The 18,008-nt window shown below is 41.1% G+C and overlaps 1 protein-coding gene across 2 annotated transcripts in view; it reads left to right on the forward strand.

Moving 5' to 3' along the window:
* Positions 1 to 212: 212 nt before the first annotated feature.
* Positions 213 to 18,008, forward strand: part of STRADB (STE20 related adaptor beta) — a 34,081-nt gene continuing 16,285 nt past the window's right edge. The window contains exons 1-3 of one of the 2 annotated variants that reach the window (XM_004004826.6): positions 213 to 408; positions 4,297 to 4,391; positions 7,913 to 7,993. In XM_004004826.6, coding sequence (XP_004004875.1) covers positions 4,380 to 4,391; positions 7,913 to 7,993 — 93 coding nt within the window. In that variant the 5' untranslated portion in view covers positions 213 to 408; positions 4,297 to 4,379. Of the gene's footprint in view, positions 409 to 437; positions 2,495 to 4,296; positions 4,392 to 7,912; positions 7,994 to 18,008 lie in introns of those variants that run through there. The other variant, XM_060410236.1, reaches the window with a different exon arrangement.

The following is an 18,008-nucleotide window of genomic DNA, read 5'->3' on the forward strand; positions in this document are numbered from 1 at the left end:
GCCCCCACACAATCGGGGAAGAGAGGAGGAGACCCATTCTCCCAGCAGCCTGCACGGCGCCAGCGCACGACCTGCTGGGAATTGTAGTTTAATCTCGGCCACGCCCCCTTAACTCGAAGGCCACGCCCCTCCCTGCTAGCCCTGAAGCGGGAGGCGGGAGGCGGGAGGCGGGAGGCGGGGCAGCGACCCTGGGGCCGGAGTGGGGCGAGTCCAGTCCCGGCGGGCTGCGGGGGTTTGGGGCAGAGTTCCAGGCCCACAACCCCAGTCCGGGTCGCACCGCCCCTTTGGCTCCGCGGCCCGCGCTGGGAGCGGGCCTTGCGCTCTCGCTTTGCCCCTGGGCGGGCCGGGCGCCCAGGCCCCGTACCGCTGGCCGCTTGAAGAGAACCGCTGGCCGTGGTCGCCGCCAGGGTAATGAGGGGAGGCCGGGCAGGGAGGGGAAGGGCTAGGGGCCGGTCGCGAAGTGAGGGAGCGCGGCTTAGTCCGCGCGCGCCTCGGGAAGCTCGAGGCTAGAACTCGCCGTCATGCCTCCAGCCGGAGCCCGCGCGGCTGGCGGAGCCGTGGCGGGGGTCCGGTTCCGCCTGAAGAGCGGCCCCTGCGACCCGCGCAGCTCCGGTTCTGTCCTGCGTCCCGGGCCGAGCGGCGGAGAGCACCTGCGTGTGGGTAGGCTGCGCCTGCTGGGGTCGGCGGCGCCAGGTGCGCGGGTCCGGCCGCCCGCGGTGCTCTCCCGGTTCCCAGCACCCCCAGCCCTGCTCTCACCTTTGGCCACACTCACCCACGCGTGGCATTCCCAAACCCGAGACGCCCTCCGGCCCCGCTCCGTGCGCCACCTTCTCCGAGTTCGCTGCAAAGTCCCCCAAAGCAGGACTCGCAAGGAAGCTTTTATATAATTGAATGCAAGCTATGTTTTCTCCTCGTTAGTTAAGTTCAGGATTGTGTTTTTCCTTCGTGGATTTGTTGTGTCAAGCACCTTTTCCCTCAAAACGCGATTGGAATTTGTGACAGCGCGTACCTAGCAAAAGCCTGGCCCACAGTAGGCGCTTAGTAAATATTTTTTGAAAGCTTGAGTCACGATGCTAAGTTTGGAAAATTCTACCGAGTTGTGCGTCGCTATAGTTAAGATTTTATGGGTTCCCAGCATCGCTTTGAAAAGTACAGTAATTTTAAGGCTCCACAAAGAGTTGCTACTGCTAAGTCACTTCAGTCGTGTCCGACTCTGTGCGACCCCATAGACGGCAGCCCACCAGGCTCCCCCGTCCCTGGGATTCTCCAGGCAAGAACACTGGAGTGGGTTGCCATTTCCTTCTCCAGTGCAGGAAAGTGAAAAGTGAAAGTGAAGTCGCTCAGTCGTGTCCGACCCTCAGCGACCCCATGGACTGCAGCCTTCCAGGCTCCTCCGTCCATGGGATTTTCCAGGCAAGACTACTGGAGTGGAAATCGGGCTTTTTTACATTCCCTGTAACAAGGGCCTCTGTTGGATGATTAAAGTAACTCAAAACCCGAGTTCTGTAATTTGCACATTCTGATTGTTCCAGAAAGTGTTAACCTTTCAGATTAAAGTTTTCAGAGGAACCATTTTTCATTCATTCTTCATTCAGATAAAGTGATTCATTTGATCTGAATCACCTAGAATAAATTTATTTACAAAGCTTTTTCCTGATTAGCTTTTTAGATACAAGTATGAGAGATCACAGTGATGTACGTGTGAATACATTCAGAAATACAAGTCTCAACTATGAATTCTTTTTAAAAGATACTCATACCTAGTGAAAGCATGCAGGAGAAAATTATAACAGCAAATTTGCCCCCTTCCCCCACCCTTACCGGGGGCAACTGCTGCCTTGACCTCAAAATGTCTTATATCTTAATAGTCTGTCACATCTGAAGCAAAATCCTCTGGGATTAAGCCCCGTACAGGGGCAACTCCTTTAGTACTAACAGTTTTCACAGATTGTGTGTTTCTTCTGAGTTTTCCTGAAAAATAGATAATGTAGTTGGAGAAGGCAATGGCAACCCACTCCAGTACTCTTGCCTGGAAAATCCCATGGACGGAGGAGCCTGGAAGGCTGCAGTCCATGGGGTCACTGACACGACTGAGCGACTTCACTTTCACTTTTCACTTTCCTGCACTGGAGAAGGAAATGGCAGCCTACTCCAGTGTTCTTGCCTGGAGAATCCCAGGGACGGAGGAGCCTGGTGGGCTGCCGTCTCTGGGGTCGCACAGAGTCGGACACGACTGAAGTGACTTAGCAGCAGCAGTAGCAGATAATGTAGTTAAAATTTTTTTTGTGTAAGAAAGAGCTTACTATTATTATGTGGAAAAAGTAGGAAACAATCATGAGAACTAGGAAATTCAGTTAATCACCACATCTCTAATCTTGGCTTGTGGGAATGTATGCTGCAAGTGGTCTGGACCTTGTTTGCCTGGGTCACTAGTGAGTGTCTCCAGTGCCCAGCACAGAACCTGACCCATGACAGCCATTCATTAAACACTGTGGTAAGAATACTTGATTGTTTCAGATAGCAGTGTAATTACTTTCTGCATGTGAATGGTTTCTTCATTTACTTAAATATTTTTTTAGATTACTAGAAGTAAGAATTTTATAGGATCAAAAGGTATGAATGTTTTTATGGTTATCAAAACATTGCCAACTTGCTTTCCAAATGAGCCCTACCGTTTGGTACTGCCAACAGTAATAACTGAGTGTACCTTTCAGAGCATCTTCTTAAGCTTTTATATGGATACGGTATTTGGTAATTCTAACCACTTTCAGATGAAGCATTTCATTTGATCTGAACCACCTGGAAACTGGGCAGGGCAGGTGTTGCATTATCCCTTTTGTAACACAACAAATATCAGTGCCTTATATTTATAATGAATGGCAGGAGACAAAAATAATCAAACCCTGTCAGGGACCTCCCCCCCACCAACACACCCATTTTTACCTTAGGTCTGTAGAGAATATCATGAGCAAATTGACTTCTTTCCTTAACGATAAAATTAGATGCTGGTCTATAACTTCTGTGGTTTACAAAATCCTTTTCTTTGCCATTTGTTCAGATGTTTGCAGATGGCTTGATCGAACTTGGGAATTTCATTAAAATGAAATAATGAGTCACAATTAAGGTGAAAGAGAAATTGGGTAGGTGTAAGGGAATACCTCTCACTAGGAAGTTTAGAACATTGCCACCCTTTCTATGCAGAAAGATCTGGGAAATTTTGGTGGTGCTTTTGTAGCTTCTTGAATGTAAATCTGGTAAGTTACTAGAGGTTTAAAAACCTCTTTTGTAGCTTCTTGAATGTAAATCTAGTAAGTTACTAGAGGTTTAAAAACCTCTGCATCTGTTGGAGTCTTCATAAACTATTGAGATTAATATGCCATCAGTGAAACTGGACAGGAATTATTTGCATAATAATCAGCATATTTTTCATATCTGTCAATAAATTCCAAGAAGAATGGAAATGAGCACTAAGAATCATAAGGTAAAGAATTCAACCTACAGAAAATATTTTCACATGAAAACTAAAAAAAAAATTGTAAACATATGGCAAGAAGAAAATGTTATTAATTGCTAGTCTGTTACTAATCCTGATTCTTTCCCAAATTTGCTAAATTTGGGAAATTTAGTGACCCTAAATGATTTAATAGGTAATGAATTGATAAGGAAGCTTTGGAAGATTCAAAGTTTACTTATAAGTAGAACTATTGGAAATTCTTGGGCATCATTTGTAGTAAAAGTGGGCCCCAAATTGCCTTTTTGTATTGTTTTTACATTTTGCTTAGGGTTCTTGAAAAAAGTAGTACAGATAAGGAAGAACAGATGCAGGTAATCAAGGCTTTGGAAATATTCAGAACCTCCTTTCAACTGCACTTTGCCTTTGTGATGGAAATCTGTGAAAGTCGCTCAGTCCTGTCACGCTCTTTGCAACCCCATGGGCTATGCAGTCCATGGAATTCTCCAGGCCAGAATACTGTAGTCGGTAGCCTTTCCCTTCTCCAGGGGATCTTCCCAACCCAGGGATTGAACCCAGATCTCCTGCATTGCTGGTGGATTCTTTACCAGTTGGGCCACCAGAGATGCCCAAGAATACTGGAGTGGGTAATATCTGGTATCTCTTGTGATATCAGGTCCGAAATGGCATTTGGTAAACAGAAACGCTCTTTAAGAACACCTTTCAGAAACGTCGGTAGTCCTTGTGTCAGGGAACAGCTGCCCAAATAGTGGTGGGTTTTGGCAACTAGATCTTTAAGGAATTGTTATGTAAATATGTTATTTTGCTTCTGTTTTTCATACTAGGATATTTCAGTATCTTGAAGATTAAAGCAGAAATCTTTGGAGTAGATGGATTTTTGTTACTTCCTGTGAACTAAAGCGATTCAATGTCTCTTTTGGTAAGTTTTTATAAATGTGGATCTAATTTTGTATCAACAGAATAGTTAGATATTAGTGTAAAGCCATAAGAGAAGGAGTAATCTGATGGAATATTCTTATGCTCTGAAATGTTATTTTGATCTGAATGACTTCTGGTCTTTAAACATAAGTTCTCACTGAGTTTTTGTCTCTTTAAAAAAGAGCTTCTCCTATACTTTTCAGATATACTCCCTCTATTCCTTTGTCCCATACACACTTTTTCTCATACATTTACTATCCTTAGATATTCCTCTTCCATCCAGCCTTATTCTTTAAATCTTTCAGAAATCCCTTTTTACAGATTACCATTTGACTAAAGGTGTTCTTGCCTGGAGAATCCCAGGGACGGTGGAGCCTGGTGGGCTGCGGTCTATGGGGTCACACAGAGTCGAACACGACTGAAGCGACTTAGCAGCAGCAAGCAAAACAGTATGAAAAATAAGCCCCTTGACTTAGCAAGACAAGATACATTTGGATCAATGTATAATATGATATATAGATACTAACTTCGTTTCTGTTTTGTACGAAGTTCATGGTATCTAGTCTAGATTAAGTAGTTTTAGGACTTCCATTGTGTCTTAATATAGAATATAATACTTTATTTGAATATTTAAATTATTAAAGCAGTGATCTTTTAAAAAGTGGTGGGTGCATATGTAATTTTCAAATACTTTAATATATCTCTCTTAGTCTTCAAAATTGTTAGTGATTGGCAGGGCAGGTGGTATAATCCTCATTTAGAGTTTGGTCTAAGATTGCAAAGAATTAGAGGCAAGGATCAAACTCATATCTGCCAATTCACTCCATCAGTTGCCAAATCTGAGAGGCAGGACTGTGAAGTTAGGAGACTATATTGTTGGTTATTTGGAAAATATAGAATGCATTTACTTTGTGTTTAAAGTAAAGTTTATCTACCTAAAAGGGGAGCTTTATATATCTGGAAAATACATTGAGGTGAAATATTACCTCATTTTTCCAAAGCAAGATCTGCAGACTTTTTCTTTAGAGGGTCAGGTAGGATTTGTGTGCTATATGATCTCCATTAAATTACTCTTTTGTTACCAAAGCAGCCATAGGCAGTATGCTGCTGCTAAGTCGCTTCAGTCATGTCCGACTCTGTGTGACCCCATAGACGGCAGCCCACCAGGCTCCCCCGTCCCTGGGATTCTCCAGGCAAGAACACTGGAGTGGGTTGCCATTTCCTTCTCCAATGCATGAAAGTGAAAAGTGAAAGTGAAGTCGCTCAGTTGTGTCCGACTCTTAGCAACCCCATGGACTGCAGCCTTTCAGGCTCCTCTGTCCATGGAATTTTCCAGGCAAGAGTGCTGGAGTGGGGTGCCATTGCCTTCTCCGTAGGCAATATGAGTTAAATGCAAATATCTGTGTTTCTGTAAAACTTTACACACTAAAACAGGTGGTGGGTCAGATTTGATTCATGGACCATAGTTTCTGCTCTAATGGATTATCTAAGATTTAACAATTTTATGATTTGTAGGTTGGATGAGATGTAAAGGGGTATTTGATAGATGAAGATCCTGAGGTTCAAAGGGCTATGTGGTTGCCTAGGTTTCCAAATTTGGGGGGAAAGACATCTTACTTACTCTATTATTTCATAATTATGGCTTTTTTTGGAAAAATAGAATTTGATAGTGGGTCATTTATATTTGTTCAGTTTGTTAATAATTTCAGTTTATATTCTTCTTGCAATGATGAAATATTTAGACTCTTTTGAATCAAAACCTTTATGTTTTCTCCTCAGTGAGATATTTGTGCAACTCAGATAAAGTTAAGGAAGGATTCTTCCCTGTTCAAAGTTTACTGTCTGTTTAACAGGTAGGAAATGGTGTTTTCAAAGGAGCAGCAAGTAACAAAATTTCACACTCTTAGAAAAAGAGCAGGCGTTCAGCATAAAGCATGTTGTTTGCACAAACAGTTTAGGCACCGTGATCCATTCTTATCAAGGAATGGTGGGAACCCTCCCAAAATCCGAGTTCCTAGATACCAGCCAAGTGTCAGCCTTGCAAGCAGGCCTTTCCAAGGATAGCAGTTTTAGGCCTGCTATGTTAACCCTTTTTCACAGTTACTTTTGATTAAGTAAAATATTAATGATTATTGTGAAAGATCCAGGGTAAATGTTGGAAAATATATTTAAGTACCAAATAACATATGAATGACCTAACTGGTGATTATTTTTTATATGAACAACAATAGTATCTTCAAAAACTGTTTTATTATAAATTTTATTCACTCTATACAAACCAATAGAACTTTGCAAAGGAAATGATTCTACAGCTATCTAGGCACTCTTAGCTCCTGTTCTTTGAGGGCACATTTTACATAAAATGATGGGGATCTATTTAAGATTATTGTAGTAAGATCAATAATATACATACTATAGGAATTCAGTTTAATCAGTAATTTAGGCTGAGAAAATTATTAATTTGATTAGTGAGAAATTATGGCATATTTTTAGAGAAAGGATTTTGGTTTGATTAAGTAAGTAACTGAAACCATTAAGTAGACATGGATGGATTTATCTTAAAGACTCAGTTGATATTATGCTTTAGTAGTGAAAAGTGAAAGTGTTAGTCACTCAGTCATGTCTGACTCTTTGTGACCGCATGGACGCCCACCAGGCTCCTCTGTCCATGGAATTCTCCAAGGAAGAATCCTGGAGTGGGTAGCCTTTCCCCACTCCAAGAGATCTTCAGGACTCAGAAATCAAACCCAGGTCTCCCGTATTGCAGGCATATTCTTTACTGTCTGAGCCACCAGGGACCCAATTATACGTTAATGTTCATATAAAAATGAATGTTCATGAGATGCTTGACATTAATTAAAAATCTCTTTCATATAGCTTGTTTATACTTTTTTGGGGGGCACATTTTCTTCCTAAATAATGTAACATCAGCTTCACATTGCTATCATGTTTAGGTGTTACATTTCTTTATTGACAGTATGTGATAATAGAACCTTGAGTTAAAATGCAGGAAAATGTAAATTGTGATAATGGAACTAAGTTTCTTAATTTGATTTGAGTTGGTTAGAGATCTTTATCACTTTAGAAAACAGCATTGGTTCCAAGTATACTCAATATGTGGTTTAAATATAGATAAACATGGTTACTACACCTGAGGGAAAAAAAATCTGAGGATCAAGAAAAATGATATGAGTACAACAAAATAATCTCTAGCTAAACACTCAGAAGAAAACTGCAAAGATGATGAAAAAGTTAAATACTAGCACCTGCAGTAAGAATGAATAGGTATTTCCTCCAGGGTAGAGAGCAAGAGTCAGAGGTAGCACCAAGTAACACTACAGCAGATATGAAGTTTGTCTTCTGCATACCCAGCTGCTGCTTCCTTCTCCCCCAGTATGAATCTTGGCTCTAGTTCAGGCTCCTGCATGTTGCCCCTTCTCTCTGTTCCTCACTTTGTATCCATGTGCCACCCATACAGTGTTTTTGATTTTTCACTTATTTAATATATTTCTGACTTTACAGGATTGTTTCTGCACTTCACGAACACAAGTTGAATCACTCAGACCTGAAAAACAGTCTGAAACCAGTACCCATCAAAATTTGGTAAGAAAATGGTTGAGTACAAATGTTCTTCTTCTGCCTCCTGTAATGCTATTTTATAGAATATAATTTTTAGTTCTCCTTTACCTCTTTTTCTTTTCTTCTACCTCTACTTAAGCTGTTCTCCAGAAGTCTATAATTGATCTCTGCTCTTCTGCCTAAACAGACTCTCCCTAAGCAGTCTCACAGGCTCCTGTGGTTTCAGTTGGTCAGATTTCAGATTGTCTACAGGTACCTAAGGTTATCCTTCAGGTTGATAGGGGACCTGGTCATCAGGCAGGACTGATGATTCTCAAATTTTTACCGGCAGCTTTGACTCTTTCCTGGGTATCAGATGTGTCTATAGAATACCTCTGGCTAGAGTTTTGAAAGCTATCTCTATAGCAATTTGAGTAAAACCTTAATCTTCTCTTAGACCTCACTGACCTATTGAATTTCCAGCTTTGGCAAATGAAAATTCATCTGCTAAATCACCCTCACTGGGAACTTTGTAGTTATCCTCACACTGCCTCTTCCTTTGCCCTCACATCTAGTTATATACCAAGTCTTTGAAATGCCCATGAGTCCATCCCCTCCTTCACCTGATCGCTGTTAATACTCAGATCTCATCATCTCTCACCTGGACTATTGTAGGTAAACTCATTGCTTGTAGTTTCCTAGTCATACATATAACCTCTTATGATCTCCCACTTAGGTCAGTATTCAACACTGTTACCTGAACAGGCCTGTTTGTGCCACTTTCCAGCTTTAAAATTGCCATTGATTTCCTAAATCCTGTGGCATAAAGCCTAAATTTCTTAATGCGCTATAAGGACTTTTAATGGTATGGAATATATCTGATTTTTGAGTTTCATTTATTATTACTGAGTCTTAGCACATACTTTTATTTCTGCTTGAAATACCCTTTTTGATTTTCTGCCTCAAAAATTCTTCCTCTTGCTTAAAGAATTGGCTCAAATATCACATCTGAAGCCTTTGCTCTTGTATCTTTAATTCTGTTATGCTCCTGCAGATCTTAGACATCCTCATAAAAAGGCATTTACTATGTTAATCTCACAATGATTGATGTATATGTCTCGCCACATGAACCCACCAAAATAGGCATCCTGTCTTCTTTATCATCCCTGGGTAATAACTGATACATTAAATAATATTTAAAGAAACATGCTAATAAATAAATGTTTCTCTGGGATCTTCCACCTTTAATCTCTAAATCTTTATTATATAATTATTTCTATAAAATAGAACCTGCCTTGCAAATACCTTAGCCCTACAAAATAGAGTGATCTTACTTAGTTTTGTTTATAAATTTATCCTGATCTTATCTTCAGTTGTCATTTTTGTCATTTCACTTTTTACTCACTAATACTTTAAGTCTTCTAGTTACATACCCTTTTGTACAATAGAATACAGTATCCAGTCCTAGTTTTCATTCAAGTATTACCCTTCAGACTGAGGTAGAGTTTAGAAAGTAAAGTGTCTGTTGTTGACTCTTTGCTGTTACCAAGAGAGATGCCTAGAACTCAGGGAACTTCCAGAAGTGCTGCTTTTTTTTTTTTTTTCCAGCAGGGGCAAGGAGTAGGGGAAATACTGTGGTAGGATACATACAATATAAAATTTACCATCTTAACCATTTTCAAGTATATAGTTCAGTGGCATCAAACAATTCATAATATTGTACAACCATCACTGCTCTTCATCTCCATAACTCCCCACCTCTTGGAAACCACTTTCTGTCTCTGATATTTGACTACTCTAAGTACCAATATAAGTACTGTATTTATTATTTTCTGACTGAGAATTTTCAGTTAGCATAATACCCTCAAGGTTCATTGGTATTGCAGCATATTGCAGAATTTCCTTAATCTTTACGGTTGAATAATTCTTCATTATATGTGTACACTACATTTTGCTTCTTCATTTATTTGCTGTTGAAAACTTGGGTTGCTTCCACATTGCTGCTCTTATGAAGAATACTGCTTCTATGAACATGGGTATACAAATCTCTTTGAGATTGTGACTTCAGTTCTTTTAGGTACATACCCAGAAGCGGAATTGCTGGATCATATGGTAATTCTATTTAAATTTCTTGAGGAGCCACCATACTGTTTTCCATAGTAGCTGTACCATTTTACTTTCCCACCAGCAGTGCGTAAGAGTTCCAGTTTCTCTACATTCTCTCCAAAACTCATTATTTTCTGCTTTTTGATAACAGCCATTGTAAAGGATGGGAGTTGGTATCTCATGGTAGTTTTGATTTGCATTTCCCTAATGATTAGATCGGGCTTCCCTGGTGGCTCAGAGGTTAAAGCGTCTGCCTGAAATGCAGGAGACGTGGGTTCGATCCCTGGGTTGGGAAGATGCCCTGGAGAAGGAAATGGCAACCCACTCCAGTATTCTTGCCTGGAGAATCCCATGGACAGAGGAGCCTGGTGGGCTGCAGTCCATGGGGTCACAAAGAGTTGGACACGACTGAGTGACTTCACTTTCAGTTTTCAGTGATTAGATAAGAAAGGCAATGCCAAAGAATGCTCAAACTACCATACAGTTGCACTCATCTCACATGCTAGTAAAGTGATGTTTAAAATTCTCCAAGCCAGGCTTTAGCAATATGTGAACTGCGAACTTCCAGATGTTCAAGCTGGTTTTAGAAAAGGTGAGGAACCAGACAACAAATTGCCAACGTCCACTGGATCATGGAAAAGCAAGAGAGTTCCAGAAAAACATCTCTTTCTGCTTTTTTGACTATGCCAAAGCCTTTGACTATGTGGATCACAAGAAACTGTGGACAATTCTGAAAGAGATGGGAATACCAGACCACTTGACCTGCCTCTTGAGAACCCTATATACAGTCAGGAAGCAACAGTTAGAACTGGACATGGCGGGGGGCAGGGCAGGAGGGGGCAGTCCTAAGATGGTGGAGGAATAGGACGGGAGACCACTTTCTCCCCCACAAATCCATCACAAGAACATTTGAACACTGAGTAAATTCCACAAAACTTCTGAATGCCGGCAGAGGACATCAGGCACCCAGAAAAGCAGCCAAAAGAGGTGGGAAAAAATATAAAAGATAAAAAGAGAGACAGAAGAGGTAGGGACGGAGATGCATCCCAGGAAGAGAGTCTTAAAAAAAGAGAGAAGTTTCCAAAAACCAGGAAACACTCTCGCTGGCAAGTCTGTGACGAGCCTTGGGACCTCAGAGGGCAACATAACCGGGAGGAAAAATAAACAAATAATTAAAACCCATAGATTCTGTGCCCAATGGTAACTCCCAACAGAGAAGCAGTGCAGACGCCCGCATCTACCACTAGCAAGGGGGGCTGGGCAGGGAGGTGCGGGCTGCTGCGTAAGGACTGGGCCTGAATGCCCTGAGGGCAATCTGAGGGAAGTAACTTGAGATAGCAAACCAGACTGTGGAATAGCTACCCCACGGAAAGCCCTAACCTAAGACACTGCCAGGCCCTACACACAACGAAGGGCTGAGCAGAGAGCTGGCTGCAAACCGGCCCATCCCCTGCAAGAGACAGGCAGGTGAGGGCAGCCAGAGCCGGAAGTGGGCAATTGCGGCCACAGAGAGGCATCATCTACCAAACTGCAAGCAGACTTCGTTGCTAACCAAGACTTCTTGGGATTCTGGATGGTCGAATCCGCCTGAGAAGGTGCGTCGGTTATACACCCAGAAAACCAAGCGGCAGGGACAGGGGAGGTGATAAGTTACAGCAACCATGCTCACCAAACACCTGGTCACCTGAGCTGCTCAGACCTGGGAAGGGCACAAAACTCAGGCCCAACCGAGTCTGCACCTTTGAGGAGTACCTGAGTACCTGAACCTGAGTGGCTTAGACCTGGGAAATGCATACAACCCAGGGCTGGGCTCAGACAGTTCCTGGCAGAGCAACCTAGAGCCTAAGCAGTGTAGACAGGGAAAGCACACACGTCGTGAGCAGGGGCAAACCCAGTGTGGCCGAGACACTGCGAGCACACGCCAGTGTTATTTGTTTGCAATGTTCCTCCCTCCCCACAGCACGACTGAACAAGGGAGCCTAAAAAAGTGTCCACCACCGTACCCTTGTGTCAGGGCAGAAATTAGACATTGAAGAGACCAGCAAACAGAAGAAGCCAAAACAGAGGGAACCGCCTTGAAAGTGACGGATGGAGAAGTCTTGAGCCTACTATAAGAATAAGACTGAAAACCAGAGACAAGAGGCTTAAGTCCAAATCCTGAGAACACCAGAAAACTCCTGACTCCAGGGAACATTAATCGATAGGAAATCATCAAAAGCCTCAATACCAACACTGAAACCAAGCACCACCCAAGGACCAACAAGTTCCCGAGCAAGACATACCACATAAATTCTCCAGCAACACAGGAACATAGCCCTGAGCTTCAATATACAGGCTGCCCAAAGTCACTCCAAACCCATTCAGATCAGTCAGTCAGTTGTGTCCGACTCTTGGTGACCCCGTGAATCGCAGCATGCCAGGCCTCCCTGTCCATCACCAACTCCCGGAGTTCACTCAGACTCACGTCCATCAAGTCAGTGATGCCATCCAGCCATCTCATCCTCTGTCATCCCCTTCTCCTCCTGCCCCCAATCCCTCCCAGCATCAGAGTCTTTTCCAGTGAGTCAACTCTTCTCATGAGGTGGTCAAAGTACTGGAGTTTCAGCTTTAGCATCATTCCTTCCAAAGAAATCCCAGGGCTGCTCTCCTTCAGAATGGACTGCTTGGATCTCCTTGCAGTCCAAGGGACTCTCAAGGGTCTTCTCCAGCACCACAGTTCAAAAGCATCAATTCTTCGGTGCTCAGCCTTCTTCACAGTCCAACTCTCACATCCATACATGACCACAGGAGAAACCATAGCCTTGACTAGATGGACCTTAGTCGGCAAAGTATATCTCTGCTTTTGAATATGCTATCTAGGTTGGTCATAACTTTTCTTCCAAGGAGTAAGCGTCTTTTAATTTCATGGCTGCAGTCACCATCTGCAGTGATTTTGGAGCCCCCCAAAATAAAGTCTGCCACTGTTTCCACTGTTTCCCCATCTATTTCCCATGAAGTGATGGGACCAGATGCCATGATCTTCGTTTTCTGAATGTTGAGCTTTAAGCCAACTTTTTCACTCTCCTCTTTCACTTTCCTCAAGAGGCTTTTTAGTTCCTCTTCACTTTCTGCCATAAGGGTGGTGTCATCTGCATATCTGAGATGATTGATATTTCTCCTGGCAATCTTGATTCCAGCTTGTGTTTCTTCCAGCCCAGCGTTTCTCATGATGTACTCTGCATAAAAGTTAAATAAGCAGGGTGACAATATACAGCCTTGACATAAACCCATTAACATCTCATAACTGATTACTGGACACTCATTGCACTCCAGAGAGAAGAAATCCAGCTCCACCCATCAGACATGAACACAAGCTTCCCTAACCAGGAAATCTTGACAAGCCACCTGTCCAACCCCACCCACAGGGAGGAAACTCCACAATAAAGAGAACTCCACAAACTGCCAGAATATGGAAAGGCCACCCCAAACACAGCAAAATAAACAAGATGAAGAGGCAGAGAAATACCCAGCAGGTAAAGGAACAGGAAAAATGCCCACCAAACCAAAGAAAAGAGGAAGAGATAGGGAATCTACGTGATAAAGAATTCTGAATAATGATAGTAAAAATGATCCAAAATCTTGAAAACAAAATGGAGTTACAGATAAATAGGCTGGAGACAAGGATTGAGAAGATGCAAGAAAGGTTTCACAAGGACCTAGGAGAAGAAAATGGCAACCCACTCCAGTGTTCTTGCCTGGAGAATCCCAGGGACAGGGGAGCCTGGTGGGCTGCTGTCTGTGGGGTCGCACAGAGTCGGACATGACTGAAGCAACTTAGCAGCAGCAGAAGAAGAAATAAAACAGAGTGAATATATAATGAATAATGCAATAAATGAGTTCAAAAATGCTCTGGAGGAAACCAACAGTAGAATAATGGAGGTAGAAGATAGAATGGTAGAAATAAATGAAACAGGAAAAAAGAAAAGTGAATTAAAAGAAATAAGGACAATCTCAGAGACATCTGGGACAATGTTAAATGCCCCAACATTCGAATCATAGGAGTCCCAGAAGAAGAAGACAAAAAGAAAGACCATGAGAAGATACTTGAGGAGATAATAGTTGAAAACTTCCTAAAATGGGGAAGGACATAATCGCCCAAGTCCAAGAAACCCAGAGAGTCCCAAACAGGATAAACCCAAGGCAAAACACCCCAAGACACATATTAATCAAATTAACAAAGATCAAACACAAAGAACAAATATTAAGAGCAGCAAGGGGAAAACAGCAAATAACACACAAGGGGATTCCCAGCTGATCTTTCAATAGAAACTCTTCAGGCCAGGAGAGAATGGCAGGACATACTTAAAATGATGAAAGAAAATAGCCTACAGCCCAGATTACTGTACCCAGCAAGGATTTCATTCAAATATGAAGGAGAAATCAAAAGCTTTACAGATAAGCAAAATCTGAGAGAATTCAGCACCACCAAACCAGCTCTCCAACAAATGCTAAAGGATCTTCTCTAGACAGGAAACACAGAAAGGGTGTATAAACTCGAACCCAAAACAACAAAGTAAATGGAAACGGGATCATACTTGTCAATAGTTTCCTTAAATGTAAATGGGTTCAATGCCCCAACCAAAAGACAAAGACTGGCTGAATGGATACAAAACAAGACCCCTATATATGTTGTCCATATATAGGGGACATATATAGGGGTCCATATATATGTTGTCCATATATAGGGATCTTTCAAGAGACCCACCTGGAAACAAGGGACACATACAGACTGAAACTGAAGGGCTGGAAAATGATATTCCGCGCAAATAGAGACCAGAAGAAAGCAGGAGTAGCAATACTATATCAGATAAAATAGACTTTAAAACAAAGGCTTGAAAAGAGATGAAAAAGGACACTACATAATGATCAAAGAATCAATTCAAGAAGAAGATATAACAATTATATATCCACCCAACATAGGAGCACTGCAATATGTAAGACAAATGCTAACAAGTATGAAAGGGGAAATTAACAATAACACAATAATGGTGGGAGACTTTAATACCCCACTCACACCTACGGATAGATCAACTAAACAGAAAATTAACAAGAAAACCCAAACTTTAATGGATACAATAGACCAGTTAGACCTAATTGATATCTATAGGACATTTCACCCCCAAATAATGAATTTCACCTTTTTTGGGAATTCCCTGGTGGTCCAGTGGCTAGACTCTGAGCTCCCAGTGCAGGGGGCCCAGGTTCGATCCCTGGTCAGGGAGCTAGATCCCACATGCTACAACTAAGACCCAGAGCAGCCAAATAAATAAACAAAAATTTAAAAAAAAAAATGTTTAAAAAAAAAAAAAAAAGAATTTCACCTTTTTCTCATGTGCATACGGAACCTTCTCCAGGATAGATCACATCCTGGGCCATAAATCTAGCCTTGGTAAATTCAAAAAAATTGAACTCATTCCAAGCATGTTTTCTAACCACAATGCAGTAAGATTAGATCTCAATTACAGGAGAAAAGCTATTAAAAATTCAAACATATGGAGGCTGAACAACACACTGCTGAATAACCAGCACACAGAAGAAATCAAGATATGCATAGAAACGAATGAAAATGAAAACGCAACAACCCCAAACCTGTGGGACACTGTAAAAGCAATGCTAAAGGGAAGGTTCATAGCAATACAGGCATACCTCAAGAAACAAGAAAAAGTCAAATAACCTAACTCTACACCTAAAGCAACTAGAAAAGGAAGAAATGAAGAACTCCAGGGTTAGTAGAAGGAAAGAAATTTTTAAAATTAGGGCAGAAATAAATGCAAAAGAAACAAAAGAGACCATAGCAAAAATCAACAAAGCCAAAAGCTGGTTCTTTGAGAGGATAAATAAAATTAACAAACCATTAGCCAGACTTATCAAGAAACAAAGGGAAAAAAATCAAATCAATAAAATTAGAAATGAAAATGGAGAGATCACAACAGGCAACACAGAAATACAAAGGATCATGAGACTACTATCAGCAATTATATGCCAATAAAATGGACAACTTGGAAGAAATGGACAAATTCTTGGAAAAGTACAACTTTCCAAAACTGAACCAGGAAGAAATGCAAAATCTAAACAGACCCATCACAAGCACGGAAATTGAAACTGTAATCAGAAATCTTCCAGTAAACAAAAGCCCAGGTCCAGACAGCTTAACAGCTGAATTCTACCAAAAATTTAGAGAAGAGCTAAAACCTATCCCACTCAAACTCTTCCAGAAAATTGCAGAGGAAGGTAAACTTCCACACTCATTCATGAGGCCACCATCACCCTAATACCAAAACCTGACAAAGGTGCCACAAAAAAAGAAAACTACAGGCCAATATCACTGATGAGCATAGATGCAAAAATCCTTAACAAATTCTAGCAATCAGAATCCAACAACACATTAAAAAGATCATACCTCATGACCAAGTGGGCTTTATCCCAGGGATGAAGAATTCTTCAGTATCCACAAATCAATGTAATACACCACAGTAACAAACTGAAAAATAAAACCCATATGATTATCTCAGTAGATGCAGAGAAAGCCTTTGACAAAATTAAACACCCATTTGTGATAAAACCCTCCAGAAAGCAGGAATAGAAGGAACATACCTCAACATAATAAAAGCTACATATGACAAACCCACAGCAAACATTATCCTCAACGGTGAAAATTTGAAAACATTTCCCCTAAAGTCAGGAACAGGACAAGGGTGCCCACTCTCACCACTACTATTCAACATAGTTTTGGAAGTTTTGGCCACAGCAATCAGAGCAGAAAAAGAAATGAATCCAAATTGGAAAAGAAGAACTAAAACTCTCACTGTTTGCAGATGACAAGATCCTCTACATAGAAAACCCTAAAGACTCCACCAGAAAATTACTAGAGCCAATCAATGGATACCGTAAAGTAGTAGGATATAATATCAACACACAGAAATACCTTGCATTCCTATACACTAATAATGAGAAAATAGAGAAATTAAGGAAACAATTCCATTCACCATTGTGACGAAAAGAATACTTCAGAATATATCTACCTAAAGAAACAAAAGACCTATATATAGAAAACTATAAAACACTGGTGAAAGAAATCAAAGAGGACACTAATAGATGGAGAAATATACTGTGTTGATGGATCGGAAAAATCAATATAGTGAAAATGAGTATACTACCCAAAGCAATCTATAGATTCAATGCAATCCCTTTCAAGCTACCAATGGTATTTTTCACAGAGCTAGAACAAATAATTTCACAATTTGTATGGAAATGCAAAAAACGTTGAAGCCAAAGCAATCTTGAGAAAGAAGAATGGAACTGGAGGAATCAACCTGCCTGCCTTCAGGCTCTAATACAAAGCCACAGTCATCAAGATAGTATGGTACTGGCACAAAGACAGAAATAGAGATCCATGGAACAAAATAGAAAGCCCAGAGATAAATCCATGCACCTATGGACACCTTATCTTTGACAAAAGAGGCAAGAATATACAATGGAGAAAAGACAATCTCTTTAACAAGTGGTGCTGGGAAAATTGGTCAACTACTTGTAAAAGAATGAAGCTAGAACACTGTCTAACACCATACACAAAAATAAACTCAAATGGATTAAAGATCTAAAATAAGACCAGAAACTATAAGACTCCTAGAGAACAACATAGGCAAAACACTCTCTGACATAAATCACAGCAGGATCCTCTATGATCCACCTCCCAGAATATTGGAAATAAAAGCAAAAATAAACTAATGGGACCTAATTAAAATCAAAAACTTCTGCACAACAAAGGAAACTAATAAGCAAAGTGAAAAGACAGCCTTCAGAATGGGAGAAAATAATAATGAAGCAACTGACAAAGAATTAATCTCAAAAATATACAAGCAACTCCTGCAGCTGAATTCCAGAAAAATAAACGACCCAATCAAAAAATGGGCCA

The sequence above is a fragment of the Ovis aries genome, chromosome 2 (assembly GCF_016772045.2).
Source record: "Ovis aries strain OAR_USU_Benz2616 breed Rambouillet chromosome 2, ARS-UI_Ramb_v3.0, whole genome shotgun sequence".
NCBI lineage: Eukaryota > Metazoa > Chordata > Mammalia > Artiodactyla > Bovidae > Ovis > Ovis aries.